This window comes from Dendrobates tinctorius, unplaced genomic scaffold, assembly GCF_039654945.1.
Source record: "Dendrobates tinctorius isolate UK_male_01 unplaced genomic scaffold, ASM3965494v1 ptg000046l, whole genome shotgun sequence".
Classification (NCBI taxonomy): domain Eukaryota; kingdom Metazoa; phylum Chordata; class Amphibia; order Anura; family Dendrobatidae; genus Dendrobates; species Dendrobates tinctorius.
In genome coordinates this window covers 14,863,764-14,887,447 of record NW_027361714.1, presented here as the reverse complement: position 1 = coordinate 14,887,447, position 23,684 = coordinate 14,863,764, and the positions used below count along the sequence as shown (strand labels likewise).

The 23,684-nt window shown below is 50.2% G+C and overlaps 1 protein-coding gene across 3 annotated transcripts in view; it reads left to right on the top strand.

The window, feature by feature from the left end:
• The first annotated feature begins 568 nt into the window (after window positions 1-568).
• The window catches only part of HECA (hdc homolog, cell cycle regulator), a 116,759-nt gene continuing 93,643 nt past the window's right edge, over window positions 569-23,684 (top strand). For all 3 annotated transcript variants that reach the window (XM_073575701.1, XM_073575700.1, XM_073575699.1), the window contains exon 1: window positions 569-1,060. In XM_073575701.1, the coding sequence (XP_073431802.1) occupies window positions 835-1,060 (226 nt within the window). In that variant the 5' untranslated portion in view covers window positions 569-834. The remainder of the gene's footprint in view (window positions 1,061-23,684) is intronic.

Below are 23,684 nucleotides of genomic sequence, written 5' to 3'. Positions count from 1 at the left end.
TTCCACGTTTTATGCGTTTTTTTCGCGCGTCCCCAGACACATAGAAAATAGCAAGAAATGCAGAATTTTCCGCGAAATTAATGAGCATGCTGCGTTTTTTACCGCAAAGCGTTTTTTTTGCGGAAAAAAAAAATATGCACAAAAGTGCAAAATGCATTAAAATGAATGGGATGCTTCTTTTAAGTGAATTTTGTGGTAAATCTGCGAAAAAACGCAACGTGGGAACACAGCCTTATACTTCAACCTTACAAAACAAAAACTTCTACACTCATGGAAACCCCGTCTCCTTCTGTAAGGACCGTCCGGGCAGCTGCGGCACTGTGAGCAGAATCTGTGCAGCCTGGGAGCCATTTCTCCGGGTGCCCCCAGACAGGACCCTCACACCTAGCGGCCACAGCGCCCTCTCAGGCTGCGCCTACTTTCCCTCCATTCCATTGTGTCACGCTAGAATGCTGCAGCGCGCCCGCCCCACAACACCGCGCCCGCCGCCGATAGGGCCAAGCAGAGGGTGCGGCCACGCACAGGATTGGGGGCGGCCCTGAGGGACGAGGCAGTGACGTCACAAAGGGATGGGCCGCATGCCCGTGACGTCATGAGAGACAGGGAAAAATTGACAGAGGGGAGGGACAGAGTGCACGGAAAGCAGAATCAAAACAACGCGACACGCCTTCTGCCCCTGCTGCACACCGCCACCCATGTCCCCGGGCACACTGCATGCCACTCAGTGACGCTCAGTGCCTGCAAGGGCGACACCGGAGGCTGCGGCGCTTGTTTCCCGTAATGAAGGCCGGCGGGGCGAGCAGCGCTGCGCACTGAGCTACTGCGGGCTCCGAAATGCCTAACGTGAAGAACAGCAAGGGCAAGAAGAACAAGCGGGCGAACAGCAGCGGGGACGAGCAGGATAATGGAGCCACGGCGGCTGCAGCAGCGGTGGCGGCGGCGGCGGCAGGAGGAGGCATGGCCGCAGCCACAGCGGGAGCCGCAGCTTCATCCGCGCTCTCTGCAGCATCGGCGGCGCCGCCACTGGCAGCGGCCGCACCTTTCAGTGACAGCAGGACTGGTAAGAGCCCTTATCTGAGCCCAGCTCACCTGTCACTGCAGGCGGGGGCGGGAGCCTGGACGTGACCAACCCGGGGACACCACTCACAGGGTGACAGGGGCACAACCCTGGGCCATGAAAGGCGACACCTCACAGCTGAGGGACGTGAGCAGCTGAGCACCCAGTGCCACCTACTGTCCACTGGCTGCTGCCTACTGTGTGTTGGGTGCCACCTACTGTGTACTGGGTGCTGCCTACTGTGTACTGGGTGCTAACTGCTGCTAGGAAAGTACCTGTACAGCTGAGGACCCAGTGCCACCTACTATGTTTTGGGTGCTACCTACTGTGCACTGGGTGCTAACAGCTGCTGGGAAAGTGCCTGCACATTTGAGGACCCAGTGCCACCTACTGGGTACCACCTGCTGTGTACTGGGTGCTAACTACTGCTGGGAAAGTACTTGTACAGTTGAGGACCCAGTGTCACCTACTCTGTTCTGGGTGCTACCTACTGTGTACTGGCTGCCACCTACTGTGTACTGGGTGCTACCTGCTGCTAAGAAATTACCTGTACAGCTAAGGACCCAGTGCGACCTACTGTGTTCTGGGTGCTGCCTACTGTGTACTGGGTGCTAACTGCTGCTAGGAAAGTACTTGTACAGCTGAGGACCCAGTGCCACCTACCAGGGCCGGACTGGCCATCTGGCAATTCTGTCAAATGCCAGAAGGGCCTGTCTGATCGTGGGCCTGCCTTGTCTGCTATGTTGCTTACAGAATTGGTATTCTCAAGACACCCATACTGTTAAGAGTTGTGACGGAGCACCAAGTCGCTGACTCTTACCCCAGCAAGCCACGGGTATCATTAGAAATATGAGTCTTGTAGTAAATCTTCCTTTCCTCCATCCAGGGTAATATTGGTAATATATCATATCTGGCTCTTGGGGACAGGGACAGCATGGGCCTGTGTGATTTCAAATGCCAGGGCTGAATTTCAGCCCCAGTCTGTACCTGCCACCTACTGTGTATTGGTGCTACCTACCATTTTCTGACTGCTGAAAGGAAAGTACCTGTACTGCTAAGGACCTAGTGACACCTACTGTGTTCTGGGTGCTACCTGCTGCTGTGAAAATACCTGTACAGGTGATGACCCAATGTCACCTACTATGTTCTGGGTGCTACCTGCTGAAAGGAAAGTACCTGTACAAGTGATGACCCAATGTCACCTACTGTATTCTGGGTGTTACCTACTACCTACTGTGTTCTGGGTGCAGCCTACTGTGTTCTGGGTGCAGCCTACTGTGTTCTGGGTGCTGACTGCTGAAAAGAAATGACCTGTACAAGTGATGACCCAGTGTCAGCTACTGTGTACTGGGTGCTACCTACTGTCTTTTGGGTGCTGACTGGCTTCTTGGAAAGTACCTGTACAGGTGATGACCCAGTGTCACCTACAATGTTCTGGGTGCTACCTGCTGCAAGGTAAGTACCTGTACAGCTGAGGACCCAGCATAATCTACTTTGTTATAGATACTATCTACAGCCATGAAAATAATTGTACAGCTGAGGAGCGAATGCCACATCTATAATATAACCGTGGGAAAGTCACTCTGTCTGAAGCCTTTAAAGACTGCGCAAGCGCGACACGCCTGCGCAGTCTGACTCCAGACAGAATGAGGCATCCAGTGGTGAGGAGTGTGTATGGCGCTGGAGATGGCGCTACAGTGCACACTGCATACCGCGATTTCTGGCACCATACTTGCATATACTTACCTGACCGGGAGGAGCATTGCCGCAGCGCTTCTCTTTGGCCGGAGAACGGGTCCAGAGTGCGCGTGACTATCGCGCATGCGCATAGCGCTATCAAGTGCCAATTTACTGAAGACACATTTGCAGTGTGTCTTCAGCAATATGGTGCCGGACCGCGCGGTATGGGCATGTGGATCGTCCGCCAGGGCCGTGGGGTACTCTGTACCGGGCCCGTGGAGTTCAATGGGAGTTGTCACAGCGGCAGTGACCCGGTTTGGGGCCCTGGGCGTCCATGCAAAAGGGAGTAGAGTGATGGGGATAAAGTCGTTGAAATGATTTGTGACGCCACCTGTGGTTTCTGGTCTTTTTGACCAGCGCTGCAGAGTTTTTTCTCTGGGACAGATGTTGTGGTGCAGCAATGATGGTGTAGCCCTCCACAGGTAGGGCTGTAGTCCCAGGGCAGTGTAAATGGAGGGATAGTGAGGAGAGCGTAATGGTGCAGTGTTAAGGGCCAGTCACACTAAGAGATATCGCTAGCAATATCGCTATAACTAGTGACGTTATAGCGATATTGCTAGCGATATCTCTGTGTGTGTGATACTTACCTCCGACCGCTCCCCCGCTGGTTATCGCTGATCGCGCGAGAACGTTCAGGACTGTTTCTCGTCGTCAGCTTCCCGCGGCACTTCCTGCTGTGAAGACGAGCGACGCTTGGAGCCGGGCGGGAGGACGCAGGATCGCCTGGTCTGACAGGTAAGTAGCGACCCCCGTCCCCAGCGATGTCGCTAGTGAGATCTGCCTGTGTGGCAGCTCACTAGCGACCACTTAGCGATGCACCAGCGATCCTGACCGCGTCATATCGCTGGTCGGGATCGCTGGTACATCGCTAAGTGTGACCGTACCTTTAAGCACAGAGATGTAGCAGTGCTGAGTGGGTTGGCGCAGGAATAAGTGGAGGACACCAGGGCATGTAGTTCCAAAGCTTTACTCACAGTCTGTTGTGCATACAGGTGCCCGCCTCGGTGCTGTGTCCTCCAGGTCAGGGGCTCAGCCACCCTCCAGGCAAGATGAAGCACTCCATTCCAACACTCCGCCAACATATGCCTTTCCTGAACGTCTCCTTTCTAGCGCTTGTAATGAAGTACTTGTGGTTGTGTGTTAAACCCAAGTTCCTCCTTTATGATGTTCCTTTGAACTCTACTTGTACGGCAGACAGCTGTAGCCTGCTTCGGGGACTCCTTGCTACCAAGTCCTGGCTCACTCACGTTGCTGTTGTGTCCCCAAGTCTTGTGTGGGAATAAAGTGGTGACAACTTCTATTCCTCCGGTGTCTGCTGCAGGACCATTAGGCCGGCCATGCTCTTAGAACTGGAGGAAGGGTTCCACTCCGACCCTAGTCCTTAGTTCTCTTCTTCTCCTTACGTTCCGCACCAAACTATCTTCCTTTTGGAGAATCAGGCTTTCTATATCTCTTTCCTGTGCCAGCAGCTCCAGGTCACTGAGGTCTGCTGCAGCACCTCCTTCCATCCATCCCACTCAGGGGATCTTCTCTCACAGACTGACCTAGTCCTAATCATCTCCCGCTCTCTTGTGCAACTTAGCTCCACCCACCTCCCAGCACTCTTTGTGTTCCAAGCAGGGAGCCACCAAAGGTGCTTTGCTACACTACTATGTTGTGTGAGATGCAGGTGTTGGAGTGTGGTCAGGTGTCTCCACCTTACCTGAATGGTGGGGTACCACACCTCAGGAGGAGGTGCAGTACCTCTGTGGCGACTGAACCCTCAGGGGCGCCACATACACAGCACGCCCGCGGGCTGCAAGTGAAACAAAGATAAAACAAATAAGGAACATACAAAATTTTTGAAATGCTTGATAAACAGTTCTTAAACTAAGCTTCCCAATATGGGAGGCATTGACTCATGAACGTTGCAGAACAACATAACAGACTATAACTTAACATATTACCTAACTTAAAGTGCTATTTAAAGTAATTATTGCTAATAAGTTTACTACCAGTTCAAGTATTACCATTTTTCACTTCAACACATTTTCATTCACATTTTTACATACAACGGTCTCTGCTAAACCCAAAGGTGACAACCGCTTACTCCTGGGTCGTCAATGGATTCAAACCTTTATTCAAATTTTTTTTTTTTAATTCAGATCTTCACACATCTTTATTAAAACATTACTTATGAGACTAAACTCTGTAGAAAATATCCACTTCTAATCAGATACCTAAACATTGCTACCAGCTAAATTCTGTAGAAAATCTGTAACTATGCTCTATTGCTATTAATATTTTTAAGGCAAATTATACACATTAAGACAATAATTCTTGCACGTGCTGGACACCGCTCCCAGCCGGGATTTCTTGCAGTGTCCTTGGAATTGGAGCAGAACTCCAAGTCTGAGGTAGTTCTTATCTAAAGAAGACTTATGTAAAACCAAGAGAGGGCACCTTAAGAGGCGCAACTATTTACAAGACAGTTTGTGATTCATTTCCAGTTCATGATCACAGCAGTTCTGTATAAAAAAGGGGAAAAACTGATGCCAAAAACTAGGCAAAACTGGCAACATGATAAACAATGGGGCACAACGGTGCCAACACCCTCCTGGGTAGCAATACAGTTAGTTAGTTTTAGGCATGTTCTTTAGTGGTGGTCTCCTCCTGGGGTAGTAGAAGCAGATTTCTTTTGCTGCTTCCAAGGAAGACTGTCTGCTTTTCCACCTCCTGGTCGGTTAACAAATTGCTTGTATTCCTTCTCCCAAGTAGTTATGTTAGTGTCTGCCTGTGCAGATGGGGTGGCAGCTGGTGGAACTGCTGCCTGTGGTACAGCAGGGGTAGCAACTTCTACCTGGGGGTGTTGTACTCTGGTGGACGTGGCTTGCTTCGCCTTTGTAGGTACAACTACTACAGTGGGAGGCATCCCTGCCGGGGGAACGTATGTTTTTCCTTCTTGTAGGCCGCTATAAAGTCCTCCGGTATGCGGCGCACGTTCAGGGCATACCAGCCGCATAGCCCCTCATGCCGGGTGAAGGTGACATACTCTCCCGGGTACAGGTCACGAGCAGGGTGTCCCCTCCGGAGGTGGGACTCTACATCCCTCCGGCTGAAGAAGGGGTCAGAAATCCTCTGGGGGTCTGAGATAAAGCCAAACCCCCGTTCCTGGTTGACATTAAGGACCTGAACCCATCCTGCTGAGTCCCGGGGACCATAGTGACCGGCACGGACCCTTTCTTTCCAGTCCATGTCGGGGCCCAGCACTGCCAGTCTCCGCTGCTCCCGCTCTCTCTGCTCGGCTGCCAGCTTGCGGATAGTCTGTTGGCAGTAAGACTCTTCCTCCTCCACCTCTTGGGGCCGGCCTCTTCCCACCGTGGACAGGGGCACCACTGCCAGGGGTTCAGGTGTTTCCCCCCCCCCCCAGGGACTAGAATCTCGGTCCCAGACTAGGTCCAGCACGACCTGCCCAGACTTTGTAGCAGACAGCCACCCCGAGGCCTCCCCAGCTGCAGGGGCGGCGGTCATACCTGGCGTCTCCTGGCGGTGTCGTCTTGGCTCCGGTGCAGGTACTGGACGGCAGCTGGTGGCAGCAGTGGTCACTGGAGCTGCCTGGTCAGAGGCCAGAGACAGTGGTGAAGCGGATAGCGTCTCCGGGTCCGCAGGGGCCTCCAGCGGGACCTGCGCGGCTGCGCTAGGTCCAGGCAGGAGCACAGCTGCTTCCTCCTCAGCTCCCAGGCCCTCGGGTAACTCCTCCTGGCAGGCAGCACTCAGCGGCGGTTGCAGCGTGGAGGTGGTGACAGGCGCTGCCGATGGCATCCGCAGGTTCCGCAGGTGCTGCCTGAGGGAGAACCAGTGCAGCGGCGGTGGGTACCGGTGGTGAAGGTACCGTTGGTGTAAGCCCCTCCTGGGCGCGCTGCAAGTTCAGAGTCCACAAAGCCTCCTGCTTCAGCTGCAGATGGTGGGTCAGCTGGGCAATTTCATCCTCCAGCTGCTGGCGGTCCATGGAGGAAGCGGGGTTGGAGCCTTCAATCAGTGCGCCGAGGAAGATCTGCTCAGCCTCCTCGCGCTCTTCAGGCCTCTGTGCTTCTTCCAATATGGCATCCTGGTGTTCTCTCTCCTTCCTGGGCTCCCTTCCCGCCACAGGGCCTCGCTCCTCCTTCTGGGGGCGGCGTCTTCTTCCTCTGCCTCCATACCAAGCCAGTATACGAACCCCTCTGGGGGTGGGCCATGTTGCTGTTGCATAGAAGTTCAGGCAGGGGAGGCCCAGGACAGTTTGCGCTCTTTTCTTAGGGCCACCCATATTGTCACGCCCTTCTTCACCGCGCCGGCGGCCATTTGGAGAGTCCATTTTACAGTCTATTAATTTGGTTATTTTGCACATTTTCAACAATCTTAAGTCCAATGTAATAAATCTTCAACACACAGGACCCGGTGGTACCGGGTTTCGCCATCCTGTTCGTGACGCCAAAAATGGGTCGCCCGCCAGGGCCGTGGGGTACTCGGTACTGGGCCCGTGGCGTTCAATGGGAGATGTCACAGCGGCAGTGACCCGGTCCGTGGCCCTGGGCGTCCATGTAAAAAGGGTAGAGTTATGGGGATAAAGTTGTTTGATTTATGTGACGCCACCTGTGGTTTCTGGTCAGTTTGACCAGCGCTGCAGGGTTGCTTCTCTGAGACAGATGGTGTGGTGCAGCAATGATGGTGTAGCCCTCCACAGGTAGGGCTGTAGTCCCAGAGCAGTGTAGATGGAGAGATAGTGAGGAGAGCGTAATGGTGCAGTGTTAAGCACAGAGATGTAGCAGTGCTGAGTGGGTTGGCGCAGGAATAAGCGGAGGACACCAGGGCATGTAATTCCAAAGCTTTACTGAGTCTGTTGTGTATACAGGTGCCCGCCTCGGTGCCGTGTCCTCCAGGTCAGGGGCCCAGCCAACCTCCAGGCAAGATGAAGTACTCCGTTCCAACACTCCGCCAACATATGCCTTTCCTGAACGTCTCCTTTCTAGCGCTTGTAATGAAGTACTTGTGGTTGTGTGTTAAACTCAAGTCCCTCCTTTAAGCTCTTCCTTTGAACTCTACTTGCACGGCAGACAGCTGTAGTCTGCTTCGGGGACTCCTTGCTACCGCTCACTCACGTTGCTGTTGTGCCCCCAAGTCTTGTGTGAGAATAAAGTGGTGACAACTTCTATTCCTCCGGTGTCTGCTGCAGGAGCATTAGTATCCATACAACCTCGGGGACTGGACCCCGGCCATGCGCTTAGAACTTGAGGAAGGGTTCCACTCCGACCCTAGTCCTTAGTTCTATTTAATGCTCACTGGACCTACTTCCGGTGTCAGTTATACTCCTGCCCTCGGCTGAGTTAGTTGACCTTGTGCGTACGTGTGCCTTGTGCCTGATATCTTGCTTGCTTGTTTGGTTTTGATTCGGTTCTGTCTCTGTTACGAGTTCTGCCTGTCCCTCTTGTACTGTGCTACCTCTCGTGTATGACTCTCTGCTTGTGACCCGACTTCTCTCTGCTCATCCCCTTGGTACCGCGTCGCCCTCTTGTGTATGACCTTTGGCTTTGTCTGACTTCCCGTCTGTTTACCCCTTCTGTACCTCGCTGTCCGTACTGTGAACGACCTCCGTTTTGCCTGACTCTGAGTTTGCTGTCTTCTGTGAAAGCAGGACGCTAAACCCCGCCCCCTTGCAGTCACATGACCGTAGGTCCCCTGCCGGCTTGCTAAACTTCACCACTAAGGTCCTGTGCACCTATACCTTCTGGCTATTCTGGTCCCCAGAGGTCCCTACAGTGCGGGTAAGTCCCTGTTCAGCGGAGGCTGTACCCCGGCGCAGTCAGGATCCTGATATTATAACTGACCGATACCATTTTTTTCTCTTCGCCACGACAGCACCCACTGAGAGAGGGGATCCGCCCCCGGAACAGGAAACCTACAGAGAGATAAATGGGGCGGTCCCCCTCGCTCCCTCAGTTTGGTTTCCTGTTCCTGGATAGGAACCCGCAGAAGAGGATTCCTGGTCTGGTAGCCGCCTGCGTGCAGAATATGAGCAGCAGGGGCCCCAGGACTGGAGGCAGCATCGGGCGGAGAGGTGTATGTCCCCCCCCACAGCTGGTAATGCAGGTGAGGCCGGAGGTGACAGTGGTGCCAAGGCTCACTAGGGGAGAGGGACATGGCTATACCCCCCCCCCCCGAGGGGGCAGGCGCATTACAAAGTGCCAGATGGGCATACTGGGCCGCACGCCCCCCCCCGAGGCAGAAGAGCTCGAGCGCTGTGCTGAGCAGCGCCACCGGGAATCGTACCTGCAGCAGGGGTTAATGGACCCCGTGGATGGCGGAGCGCAGATGTGCGGTGAGCAGCGCCGGCCGTGCGACCAAGCGTTCCCCAGGTGAGGCAACCCGGAAGCGGTAGAGGACTTCCGGGGTCAGGACAGCAGGCAGAGACCGCGGGACAGCGCCCGCACATGCGCAGTGAGAGGGAAAAAAAAAAAATGGTGGACAAAAAAAAAAAACTAGAGTGGAGCAGCTATAGCGAGGCTTTAAGAGGAAGCCACTGACACAGCGCTAGTGCGCAGTCATGTCGTCCTTAGATGACCCAGCTTCGCTCCCGTTAGGTCAGCCAGTGGAATCCCCACATGGCAGTAGACAGAGCAGCGTTACAAGGAGAAGCAATAGCACCAGGAAAAGTGGCAGTTCCAGGAAGGAATCTAGTGGTCCTTCCAGGCAGGATGAGCCCTTAGAGAAAAAACGCAAAGAGAAGAAATCGTCCCATGCCTCGCCTCAGCCTGGATCGCGGACACCGCAGCCGGTAGTTACTGACGAGACTCACGGGTGAGTGTTTTTGGTCAGAATAAATAATTGATGGCCTTCTTTTCTGGTCCATACCCCTTTAGGCTAAAAGAACGGAGAAGGCGAAACATAGAGAGTGTGCCTTATGTTCTCAGCCCCTCCCAGACGGCCACCCTAAGAGATTATGCCAATCATGTATTGAGGAGGCCTTACAGGAGGAATCCTCACGGAAAAAGGAGGATATCCGGGCAATGATAAGAGAGGAGCTACGGGCCTTAGGCGGTACCAGTAGTTTGGGGGGGCCACTCCTCTGTGAGAGAAATGTGTTCGCCAAGAGGAGGAGTCTCACTGGCGTCAAGGTCGCCATCAGAAACCGGGGATCTAGATTCCGATAAGTCCCAGGAATACCTTTCCTCAGAGGACGAGGACCAGACGTGCTTCCCCACGGACAGTGTCAGTAATTTAGTGAAGTCTGTCCGGAATACCATGGGGTTGCCAGAGAGTAAGGACCCCAAGACCCCTCAAGACATAATGTTTGCCGGCATTCCCAGTGGTCCCAGCTGTAAAAGAGCTAGTGAAAAGGGAGTGGGAGAAACAAGGTCAGAGAACCTTCCTCCCCTTAACGTCAAAGCGTAAGTATCCCTTTGACGATGAGGACTTAACAGCCTGGTCGAGAGCCCCCAAGGTGGATGCGGCAGTGGCCTCTACCTCTCGTAGATCCTCCTTACCGGTAGAGGATTCGGGAACTTTGGCTGATTCTTTGGATCGTAAAACCGATACATTCCTTAAAAGATCCTGGGAAGCATGCACGGCAGCCTTTAAGCCCGCAATAGCAGCCACGTGCACGGCTAGATCAATGTTGGTGTGGCTGAATGACTTAGAGGACAATATTAAGAATGGAGTAGCTAGGAACAGACTCCTTTCCTCTATGCCCCTCATTAAGGGAGCAGCGGCTTTCCTCTCCGACTCCTCCGCAGACTCCCTCCGGTTATCGGCTAGAGCGGCAGGACTGACCAATGCTGGCAGGCGGGCCTTATGGTTGAAGGGGTGGAAAGGAGACACACAAACAAAAACTAGACTGTGTGCTATACCCTGCCAGGGTAAGTACCTGTTTGGCACGGAACTGGATGAGATTTTGACAAAAGCGGGGGAGAGGAAGAAGGGTTTTCCTAACCCGTATGTTCCGTTCAACAGGAGGGCCTACAGAAAGCCACCATTTGGTAAAAAGAAGGACTTTAGGCCCCAGGACCGCTGGGGAAATAAAGACCCCAAACAAAGGGGCAACCTATTCGGGAAACGTCCCTTCAGGGGAGACAGATCCCGATAAAACCATTACACCGGTAGGTGGCAGGCTATTGAAGTTCAGCCGCCAATGGGAGAAGGTGACATCAAACCCATGGGCCATAGATATTGTGTCATCAGGCCTAAAATTAGAATTTGTTCGGCATCCACCGAACTCCTTCCTATTGACTTCTATGAAGTCCGGGACACAGCAGGAAGCACTGGAGATGGAGATTGCAGTACTGCTAACTAAGGGTGGTTTCACATTAGCGCTTTTTAAGCGCGTGCACGGCCGGGGGTAGCTCCGCCCCCGAGCCGGCTCTCTGCCTGGCGTGCCCGCCCCTTGCTTGTAGCGCCGCCTCCTAGCGCACAGCGGCGCCTGCGATCGGCGCACCCTATCTTTAGCATAGGGTGCGCAGATCGTGCGCAGGCCGTGCGCTAGTTGCGCTTTGACCTGCGCTGCGCACTTTTGACGGTGCGCCGTGCGCGCCAAAATCAAACTTTTCGGATTTTGGCGCGCACGGCGCACCGTCAAAAGTGCGCAGCGCAGGTCAAAGCGCAACTTGCGCACGGCCTGCGCACGATCTGCGCACCCTATGCTAAAGATAGGGTGCGCCGATCGCAGGCGCCGCTGTGCGCTAGGAGGCGGCGCTACAAGCAAGGGGCGGGCACGCCGGGCAGAGAGCCGGCTCGGGGGCGGAGCTACCCCCGGCCGTGCGTGCGCTTAAAAAGGGCTAATGTGAAACCACCCTAAACAGGTCCTGGTAGAGGTCCCAGAGGACGAAATAGGAATGGGCTTTTATTCTCCTCTATTTTTAGTCCCAAAACCAGATGGCTCTTTTAGGACCATAATAAATTTAAAGAAGCTTAATATCTTCTTAAAGCTGAGGTCGTTTAAGATGGAGTCGATAAAGTCTGCAATAAAACTTTTGTTCCCCAGGTGTTATATGGCAGTCTTGGACTTAAAGGACGCCTATTACCATCTCCCCATATATCGGGGGCACCAGAGGTTCCTGCAGGTAGCAGTCTGGTTCAGAGGTCGGATTCAGCATTTCCAGTTTGCGGCAATGCCATTCGGGCTATCCATGGCTCCTTGGGTATTTACAAAATTGATGCTGGAGGTGATGTCGTATGTAAGGCTGAATGACACCCTAGTGATCCCTTACTTGGACGACCTACTCATAGTAGGAAAGTCTGTTTCACAGTGCGAAGCCAGAATAACTAAGATTATCTCATCCCTAAAAATACTAGGCTGGCTGATTAACTGGGAGAAATCTAGGCTAGAACCAGTAACCTGTCAGAGGTTTCTAGGCCTACAAGTAGACTCCGTGGCTGAGGAGTGTTTTCTGCCGCACGTCAAAGTGATATCCATAATCAATAAGATACGGAATACTACAGGAAAACCGGTAATATCATTAAGACAGGGTATGTCCTTGCTGGGGTCCTTGATATCATGCACTCCAGCGGTGCAATGGGCCCAGTTCCACTCCAGAGAACTACAGTGGGCTATTCTGCAGGAAACAGACTGCAGGGGCGGTTAGAGGGGAAGATGTCCCTATCGCCCGAGGTGGTTGAATCCCTAAGATGGTGGTTAAATCCTTCCAATTTATCGAAGGGAGTGCAATGGTGGGTGACTCCCTCCAAAATACTCACCACGGATGCAAGCCCCTTAGGTTGGGGGGCCCACCTAGAGGAGCACATGGTACAAGGCTGGTGGCGTAATGATGAAATAGAGTTCTCCTCTAATGTAAAGGAGCTAACAGCAATTTTCTATGCGATATCCCATTTTCTCCCGCAGTTAAGGGGCGCCCACGTAAGAATCCAGACAGACAATACCACCGCAGTGGCCTATATAAACCGACAAGGAGGCACGCGGTCAGTGCCACTGATGTCTATCGCGGGAGAGATCCTGGAAATAGCCGAGGTACATCTTCTCTCCTTGTCAGCACTCCATATAAGAGGAGTAGACAACTCCCGAGCAGACTATCTCAGTCGCCAAGCCCTATATCAGGGCGAGTGGGTCCTCAGCAGGCACGTCTTCGAAATAATAGCGTCAGAATGGGGCACACCAGAGATAGACCTATTCGCGACCAGAGCCAACAGGCGCGTAAGAAGGTTTGCTTCACTCTACAGGTCAGACAACCCGGACATTCTAGATGCCCTCCAAGCACCCTGGACATTCCAGCTAGCCTATGCCTTCCCTCCAATGGTTCTACTACCAACAGTAGTCAGGAAGATAAGGCAGGAGAGGGCGAGGGTCATCTTGATAGCCCCGTTTTGGCCCAAGAGGCCGTGGTTTTCATGGCTGAGAGCCATGTCAGTAACCGACCCGTGGATCCTGCCGCTGCACCAGAATCTTCTCTCGCAGGGACCCTGCTACCATCCACAGGCCAAAGCCCTGCACCTAGCGGCCTGGAATTTGAAAGGGAGCTACTAAGGCAGAAAGGTTTCTCAAAGAACCTAATCAATACCCTGCTGCAAAGTAGGAAAGAATCCACAACGAAAATATATGCTAAAGTGTGGAGAAAGTTCCTGGCCTTTCACCCAGCAAAACTAGCCGGGGAAATACCTATTACGACCATTCTAGAATTTCTGCAGAGAGGCCGAGAATTAAGGCTCTTGGTTAGCACTCTAAAGGTCCATGTGTCAGCCCTAGGAGCCCTATTTAACTATAACGTGGCAGCAAATAGATGGGTGACCCGTTTCATCTTGGCTTGTCAACGCTCGGAACCGGTGCATATTCCTCAGCTACCAGCATGGAACCTTACTCTAGTTTTGGATGCTTTCACTCAGGCACCATTTGAGCCCATAAACACAGCATCAATTAAGTGCCTCTCTTTAAAAACTGCCACGCTAGTAGCCTTAGTATCGGCTAGAAGAGTGAGTGACCTTCACGCTCTGTCAGTAGACCCTCCATTCCTGTCGATAACACGAGACAGTCTGATTTTAAAGACAGACCCGTCCTACCTTCCAAAACGGGCAATGAAATTCCATAGATCTCAGGAGATATACCTACCTTCCTTCTATGAGAACCCGTCAACACAAGACGAGGTGAAATATCACACTTTAGATGTGAAAAGAGTAGTGCTAGCCTACCTAGATAGGACCAGTCCCTGGAGGCAGAGTAGGTCTCTTTTTGTCTCCTTCCAGGGCAACAGGAAGGGGTCTGTGGTTACATCAGGCACGATATCCAGATGGATTAGAGATGCGATCACAATGGCATACTTGGCAAAAGGAGAAGACCCTCCACTGGGGATTAAGGCGCACTCTACTAGAGCCATATCATCCTCCTGGGCCGAGAGAGCAAACGTCCCAATTGAACAAATATGTAAGGCTGCAACCTGGTCTTCTCCATCTACCTTCTATAGTCACTATAGACTAGATTTGTCCTCTACCGAGGATCTAACCTTTGGTAGATCAGTCCTTAACACGGTGTGCCCTCCCAAGTGATTATCTCTGAAAATCTCTCAGTGGGTGCTGTCGTGGCGAAGAGGAAAAACCGGATTACTTACCGGTAATACTCTTTTGTAGAGTCCACGACAGCACCCGCTCACTTCCCTCCCGTATAAATTTTTCACACATGGGTCTCCTTGGTGGTGGAGATTATGAGTTAAGTTAGATATGTGATTAAACTTAGTAAACATAAAAAAAAAAAAAAAAAAGCTACATAGGGGTAAGATAGATGAATCGCCCAAACAAATTGACTAAAACATGTATGGCGGTTCCTCCGTTGTTCTCGGTAACACGAACTGACGGAGCGAGGGGGACTGCCCCATTTATCTCTGTAGGTTTCCTGTTCCGGGGGCGGATCCCCTCTCTCAGTGGGTGCTGTCGTGGACTCTACAAAAGAGTATTACCGGTAAGTAATCCGTTTTTTTTTCTCTGCTTCCATTCACCTGTGTGTGGTGATGGATCCTATGCACGCTCTTTCTGAGCAGGTTAAACACCTAACCCAGATGTCTCAGAAACTCCTTGGAGAACAACGAGTCCTGGCTCAGTCTCAGCAGCTGATCGCTGACACTGTGCAGGTGGCTTTTTCATCGGGGGCTCAGGATATTACATTTGTTTCCCCTGAGACTCCAGTGAAGTTACCAGATACCTATTCAGGAAATAAAAAAGAGTTCAGAGTTTTCAAGGAGGGCTGTAAGCTTTTTTTTTTTTCCTTAAGACCACACTCTTCTGGGGATGAAAGTCAGAGAGTGGGGGTCATTATATCTCTGTTAAGGGGAGCCCCCCAAGCTTGGGCTTTCTCCCTTCCGACCACGGCCCCTGAGCGTATGACGGTAGATGCATTTTTTAAGGCCCTGGGGCATATTTATGATGAGCCTGATTGCATGCGTATGGCTGAGGACATGGTGATGAGTGTGTGCCAGGGAAAGCACTCAGCCGAGTGGTTTTGTACAGAATTCAGACGCTGGGCAGCGGAGGTCTGTTGGAATGATGCCACCCTTCGGGGTTTGTTCCGTAGAGGCCTGTCTGAATATCTGAAAGATGCCTTGGCTCTCCACCCTCCGCCTGATTCCCTGGAGGAGGCTATGATACAGGCCGTCCGAATGGATCGCCGGCTACGGGCGAGGGGAGTGATGCAAAGTGAAAGACCGTTATTCTCCCAAGGAAGGGGACCCAGTCCTATTTTGGAGATCGCGGAGATGGGAACCATCGACCTCAAGGGAAGTGAAAGGAGACCACGACGCGTGGGAAAAGACTGTTTTCACTGTGGCGATTCTGGACATTGGAGAAAGGTGTGCCCCTCCCGTCCACTAACCAAGCGACTGAGCCCGGGTGATTGTCGTGGAGGTCACCCAGGCTCTCAGATACCTTTTTCTGCCTTCTCTAAAATGTTGTTGCAGGTGGAACTTTGTTGTGGGAGTGTCTCCACATCCACTTCTGCCTTCGTGGATTGCGGATCAACATTTAACTTTATTGACTCTTATTTGGTATCCAGGTGTAAGTTAGGGACAGTTAGGTTGGAGACTCCTATTCACCTTGTGGCCATTGACAAAACACCACTGGTAAAAAATGACATGTTTCGTACTGAAGAGTTTCTCCTTAAAGTGAGTTCCTTGCACCAGGAACGTATTTCATGTTTTGTGATGGACAACCTGCCAGCGGGACTGGTGTTGGGGTTCCCCTGGTTACAATTGCATAATCCTGTAATTAATTGGGAATGTCGGGACATTGTTAAATGAGGTCCTTATTGTTCTGAGAAATGTCTTGATACTGTGTCTGTGTCGTCCGTGAGTCTGGAAGGTATTCCGGAGTGCCTGATAGACTATACAGACGTTTTCTCCGAAAAGGAGGCTGAGGTTTTAGCACCACACCGCCCATTTGATTGTGCCATTGGTTCCAGGTGCTATATTGCCCAAGGCCCGCTTGTATAACCTTTCGGGTCCAAAACAGGCTGCGATGAAGGAGTATATTTCCGAGAGCCTCCGTAAGGGACACATTCATCCTTCTGTTTCTCCTGTGGCGGCGGGGTTCTTTTTTGTAAAGAAAAAAGACGGTGGTTTACGCCCATGCCTCGATTTTCATGAGTTAAATAAGATAACTGTGAGGAATACGTATCCCCTTCTACTTATTCCTGATTTATACAAACAATCGTCCGGAGCCAAGTGCTTTTCAAAATTAGATCTACGGGGAGCATATAACCTTATCCGAGTCCGAGACGGAGATGAATGGAAAACCGCTTTTCTCACTACTGAATGGTTGTTTGAAAATCTGCTCATGCCTTTCGGCTTGACGAATGCTCCAGCGGTCTTCCAAAACTTCATAAATCACGTGTTCTCTGATTTTATTGGATGTTTTTTGGTGGTATATTTGGATGACATATTGATCTATTCTCCTGATAAACAGACTCACATTGGTCATGTTCAGGCAGTTCTCCAAAGGCTCTGGGAGAACTGTCTCTTTGCTAAACTGGAAAAATGTTTGTTTTTTGTTCAGGAACTGTCGTTTCTGGGGTTCATCGTGTCTCCTGAAGGGTATCGCATGGATCCTAATAAGGTGCAGGCCATTGTCGAGTGGGTTCAACCTTGTGATTTGAAGGCTTTGCAGCGTTTCCTAGGATTTGCCAATTACTATCGCAAATTCATAAAGGGGTTCTCACAGACATGACTCAAAAGGGGTCTGATATCAAGAATTGGTCAACCGCAGCACTAGCGGCATTTCAGTTTTTGAAAACATGTTTCATGTCGGCCCCGGTTCTTGTTCAACCGGACCCGTCTGAACCATTTTTTGTTGAGGTAGATGCCTCAGAGGTGGGGGTGGGGGCGGTATTGTCCCAAGGACCCACCACTTTCACCAATTTAAGACCTTGCGCCTTTTTCTCAAAGAAATTCTCTCCTGCGGAGAGAAACTATGATGTGGGAAATCGAGAACTTCTAGCCGTTAAGTTGGCCTTTGAAGAATGGAGGCATTTTTTTGGAGGGGGCTGTCCATCCTATAACCGTAATTACGGACCACAAAAACCTAGCTTATATTGAGTCAGCTAAGAGGTTGACTCCTAGACAGGCTAGATGTTCACTTTTTTTTTCCCGATTCAACTTCTCGATCACTTTTCGGCCTGGATCTAAAAATGTCAGAGCAGATGCCTTGTCACGTAATCTAGATCCGGTGTCCCCCCCGGAACCTCCATTCTTCAGCCTGGGGTGGTGGTGGCAGGTATTTCGAATATGTTGGACCGAGAGATTCGGGAAGCCCAGTCTCTTGCACCGCCGGCTAAGCCGGTGGACAAACTTTTTGTGCCAGCTTTGCTTCGCCATAAGGTCCTCCGGGAGTTCCATGACTCAGTTCTAGGTGGACATCCAGGGATCTCGGCTACCCGGAAGGCCATTGCTAGAGTATTCTGGTGGTCTGCTTTAGCCTCTGATGTTGGGGAATATGTGTCTGCTTGTGATGTTTGTGCCCGTGCAAAAAACCCCCCATAACCGGCCGGCCAGGGAATTGGTACCACTGCCAATTCCTGAGAGACCATGGACGCATTTGTCCATGGATTTCATCACCAACCTTCCCCCCTCCAAGGGTAATACCGTCGTCTGGGTTGTGGTGGACAGGTTTAGTAAGCAGGCACATTTTGTACCTTTTGGCAGCTCTACCTAATGCAGAAACATTGTCCAGATTGTTTGTTGAGCATGTGGTGCGGTTGCATGGTGTACCCTTGAATGTGGTGTCTGATAGAGGAGTGCAATTTGTTTCCAGATTTTGGAGGGCTTTTTGTAAAAGGTTGGGTATTGGTCTGTCCTTTTCATCCGCTTATCATCCAGAGACTAATGGGCAGACCGAGCGGACCAATCAGTCTCTGGAGCAAATTCTGCGTTGCTTGACTCCAGACCGACAGGATGATTGGTGTTCTGTGTTACCGGTGGCTGAGTTTGCATTTAACAACCGTGTTAACCAGTCTACGGGTACATCTCCTTTTTTTTTTTGCAATTATGGGTTTCATCCTCATTTTGGAGAATTTTCCCGTTTGAATTCTGGGTGTCCTGGGGCGGATGAGACGATCCAGCGGTTGAGGGAGGTATGGTGAGAGGTCCAGAGTAATATTATGAAGGCCCAGGACAAGTTTAAATTTTTTGCGGACACAAAACGATCCGTGGGACCGGTATTGCAGATTGGGGATAAGGTATGGTTGTCCACCAAGAATATAAGACTCAAGGTCCCCTCTGCGAAGCTTGGACCCAAGTTTATCGGTCCTTATGAAATTACCGAGGCAGTTAACCCGGTGGCTTTTCGGTTGCATCTCCCGCCATCTCTGCGGATCCCAAATGTTTTTCATAAGGCCCTTTTGAAACCTGTGAGGTCCGCTGGGGAGGGATCATCAGCTTCCCCAACACCGGTTTTGGTAGACGGGCAGTCGGAGTACGAGGTGGAACGAATTGTCGACTCCAGGTTGGTCCGTCGTGCCCTTCAGTATCTGGTACATTGGAAAGGCTACGGTCCTGAAGAACGCTTGTGGGTTCCTGCTCGATCGGTTCATGCAGATCGGTTGGTCCGGGCCTTTCACGCCAAGTACCCTGAGAGACCTGGGGGTCCAGTGGCCCCCCATTGAGAGGAGGGTACTGTCATGATCCAGGACGGGGTTTCGCTTTGGCCCTTCCTGGTCTGATTGGGGGTTAATTATTCCGCCTCTCCTTGGCAGAGGGCGGCTATTTAATGCTCACTGGACCTAGGTCCGGTGTCAGTTATACTCCTGCCCTCGGCTGAGTTAGTTGACCTTGTGCGTACGTCTGCCTTGTGCCTGATATCTTGCTTGTTTGGTTTTGATTCGGTTCTGTCTCTGTTACGAGTTCTGCCTGTCCCTCTTGTACTGCGCTACCTCTCGTGTATGACTCTCTGCTTGTGACCCGACTTCTCTCTGCTCATCCCCTTGGTACCGCGTCGCCCTCTTGTGTATGACCTTTGGCTTTGTCTGACCTCCCGTCTGTTTACCCCTTCTGTACCTCGCTGTCCGTACTGTGAATGACCTCCCGTTTTGCCGGACTCTGAGTTTGCTGTCTTCTGTGAAAGCAGGATGCTAAGCCCCACCCCCTTGCAGTCACATGACCGTAGGTCCCGTGCCGGCTTGCTAAACTTCACCACTAAGGTCCTGTGCACCTATACTTTCTGGCTATTCTGGTCCCCAGGGGTCCCTACAGTGCGGGTGAGTCCCTGTTCAGCGGAGGCTGTAAACAAGCGCTGTCAGGATCCTGATACCTGTACAGTTGAAGACTCAGTGGCATGTCCTGTAATATGGTCTAGCTGCTGCCAGGAAATTACTTTTACAGTTCAGGAACCAGTACCATCTACTGTTTTACAGGTCAGTTCCTGCCAGGAAAGTACCTGTACAGTTGACAATTTAGTGTCATCTAATACAGGTGCTTCTCACAAAATTAGAATATCAAAAAATTAAATTATTTCAGTTCTTCAATACAAAAAGTGAAACTCATATATAATATGAGTCATTACAGAGTGATCTATTTCAAGGGTTTATTTCTGTTAATGTTGATGATTATGGCTTACAGCCAATGAAAACCTAAAAGTCATTATCTCAGTAAAATAGAATACTGCATAACACCAGCTTGAAAAATGTTCAATAAATGCACTCAATACTTAGTTGAGGCTCCTTTTGCATCAATTACTGCATCATTATTGTGTGGCATGGAGACGATCAGCAGGGCACTGCTGAGGTGTTATGGAAGCCCAGGTTGCTTTGATGGCAGCCTTCAGCTCGTCTGCATTGTTGGGTCTGGTGTCTCTCATCTTCCTCTTGACAATACTCTGTAGATTCTCTATGGGGTTAAGGTCAGGCGAGTTTGCTGGCCAATCAAGCACAGTGATACTGTTATTTTTAAACCAGGAATTGGTACTTTTGGCAGTGTGGACAGGTGCCAAGTCCTGCTGGAGAATGAAAATTCCATCTCCAAAAAGCTTGTTGGCTGAGGGAAGCATGAAGTGCTCTAAAATTTCCTGATAGACTGCTGCGCTGATTTTGGTCTTGATAAAACACAATGGACCTACACCAGCAGATGACATGGCTGCCGAAACCATCATTGATTGTGGAAACTTCACACTAGACCTCAAGCAGCTTGGATTGTGTGCCTCTCCACTCTTTTTCCAGACTCTGGGCCCTTGATTTACAGAGGGCCGGATGTGGCCAGCAGGCCTCATTTTGAATATTTATAACTTCATTTGTGGATATAAATTGGCATACTACATTTGGTTAAATATATATATATATATATATATATATATATATATATATATATATATATATTATTTATACACTTAATGCACCCCTAATGTGATGGTTGGAACTGCTTCTTTGGTGAGGCGTGAGATGTTAGGTGGCATTAATGATGTTACTACTTGAATCTGCCTTACCAGGTTTGCGTTGGTCAGTCTGGAGTGCAGACAACTCTTTGTGATGGTAAGTTTTGTATTGAATTCATTGCAGCAGTAAGTACACTTTAGGGTGACGGCCCATTTAAGAGTCAGGGAGCGCATGCCCTAAGCAAAGTGCCCGGAGGTCTGAGCATACCTAGGGCAGCTGACGGGAAAGAATGCAGGGACGCCGGCGCTACGTTGCTTATACATCACATACAATACAGTGAAACTGCTGTACACATATAGGATACACTAAGACTGGATACTGTTACACACATGTCTGGGCTCATCCATATGTAATCCTTTTGCCCTAGTGCCTTTTGATGTGCTCCACTTTGCTTTTGCAGATGACCAAGCGTGTTTATATGATCTGCAAAAATCTTGAATTTAATGGGGTTGTCCGGGCTTTTCACATAATCTCAGTGCATATCTGGGCTGCAGAATGCTGACAATAAGTAATTTACCTTCTGTGGCCAGTTTGCAGGGTTTCCAAGATATGATCTCTTGCTTCTAAGAATAACGTCCGGGGGGGGGGGTGTTCTGGCATTGAAATGACAACTGGTCGTACTTATTGTCAACATTCTGCAGCCCAGATATGCTCTGAGACTATATGAAAAGCCCGGACAACCCCTTTATGTCTGTTTGCATTCCCTGAATCTTCTGCATTCTTCCTACATCTGCCATACCTATTCCTTCACCGTACGCTTCTTAAACTGTTACAAGAGGCTGTTCAATTTACCTTCATCTGCTGCCATTTAATTAATTGACTGCTGTGAACGCATTGAACTGTTATTTGAGTCTATTTGTATTACCTGAATCTGCTGCTGTTTTCTTACACCGAGACTCTGCTCTTTACATCAGATAGACACACTGAGACTCTGCTCTTTACATCACATAGGACACACTGAGATGCTGCTCTGTACATCACATAGGACACAATGAGACACTGCTCTGTACATTGCATAGGACACACTGAGCCACTGCTCTCTACATCACATAAGCGAAACAAGAGTGCAGAACACCCTAACTCTTCCCAGCCAGTGTCAAGCTTTATCCAGCATGTGCAAGTGCGTTACAATAAAAATAGATAGGGCTGGTGGACCATGAACTGAAACCCACCATAAATCTGCACGAGGGCTGGAACAAATGATATACATGACTCATGCTCCGAATGTTCCTCACTCCTGGGCTATTTGCTGCTTGGAAAGTTCCTGTACTGCTGATGACCCATTTACTATATTATACTGTACTGTATTATGGGCTATCTGATGCCAGGAAAGTACCTGTACTAGTAGCTTACTTGCCTGGCACATGACTTCCTTATTGTAAATGCTTATAACCATCCCCAGCATAGATGTCTTTTTGTTGGCATCACTTCCTGTGACCTGGTTGCTGAGCAGGCGGTATCAATTTCAGGATAGTCCTTTATATCCATCCTGCTGGTGTGCAGAAGCCTCAGAATGTCTACAATGGGATAGTTAGTGCTGAAGAACTAACGTCTTATGCATGTCTTCTTAAGTTTCTGTTTGTAGGAAAGCTGGGTAACATGGAAAGACTTCCATTGCAGCTTCCACAGGAACTGACATACTGCTTTTTTAGACACATGAATGGTAAATGGGTCAAGACCCACAACAATCATCCCTTGAGCAAAACCACTGACTGAATTAAAGGGCTCGTCCACCTTTTGGAGTCCAGTTGGGTGTTATCAGATCATTTTCTCTGAGGGAGTGTACGTCTTTACCCTGTCTGATGATGACCAATAATAAGCAGGCAGCTATACTGAAGAGCACGACCCCACTATAGCTTAGAGCAGATTTCTCCGTGTGAGATGTACTGATGCCGCGCAGATCTCCTGGTCTATTATCCTGCATGAAAAGGCATACATCACCTGTTGGCTCTTTTGGACTTTTTTAGGCCGCAGCAGCATGCGCAGTCATGTAGCAGATTATGCATGTGGCTATTGGAGAGACTTTTTCTAGCCTTCGTAGCACTTTGATGGGGTGATTGACAGTGGACAAAGTGATCCACCTCCATTGATCAGACATTCAACTCCTCTAACAAAACATTGACTACTACCCCTAATATCCCACATCATCCCGTCAGAGCCAGTAAAAGTAGAATAGTGAAATTGCACAGAAACATGGTTTACTAAGATCCCAGGTTTTTTACTGATCAGGCTGATATTCTCACTTATCTGCCACCATAAATATCACAGTCATGCTTTTCACCAATGGACAGGCACAAACCTTATACATTAGTACAGTAGAGAAACCTTCATACACATTTTCATGCACCGTCAACTTGTAAGGCTGAGTTCACACGTGGCGTTGTTTTCGCGGCGGTTTTAACTGCGCGATTTTGCAGCGAAAACGCGAAAAATAAGCATCCCATGCATTCCTATGGGATTCCGCAATACTGCGGTTTTTACCGCGGCGGAATCGCTTCGCGGTAAAAAACGCAGCATGCTCATTAATTTTGCGGAATCGCGGCAATCCCTCACCCATAGGAATGCATTGTTCTTACTTTCCGCATGTGGCTGTGCACACCATGCGAAAAGTACGCAATTGCGGATGGTACCCACGGTCCGGAGGAGAGGAGACTGTCTTCCGGGCTCTGGGTACCATATCCCTGTAAAAGATAGAATTTAAAATAAAAAATGTTGTTATTTTCACCTTCCGACGTCCCGCGCAGCCTTCCCGCCTCGCTCCACGCTCTCGTTCCCAGTAACCCTTTGCGAAAATGCCCGCGATGGCGTCCGTTCTCGCGGGATCGCGAAGTCTCGCAGTCATTCGCGAGAACGGTGTTGTCAAGTTGCAAGGAAAAGTGATGGATCGTTTCATGAACCCGAAGAGGGTTCAATATTCGGACCAACTGCAATTCATAGCACGAGCAGGAACTTGCGTAGGTAAATTATAGATATATTTTTTATTTTGTTAAAATTTTAAGTAGTCTTTTATTAACATGTGTTTTTTCT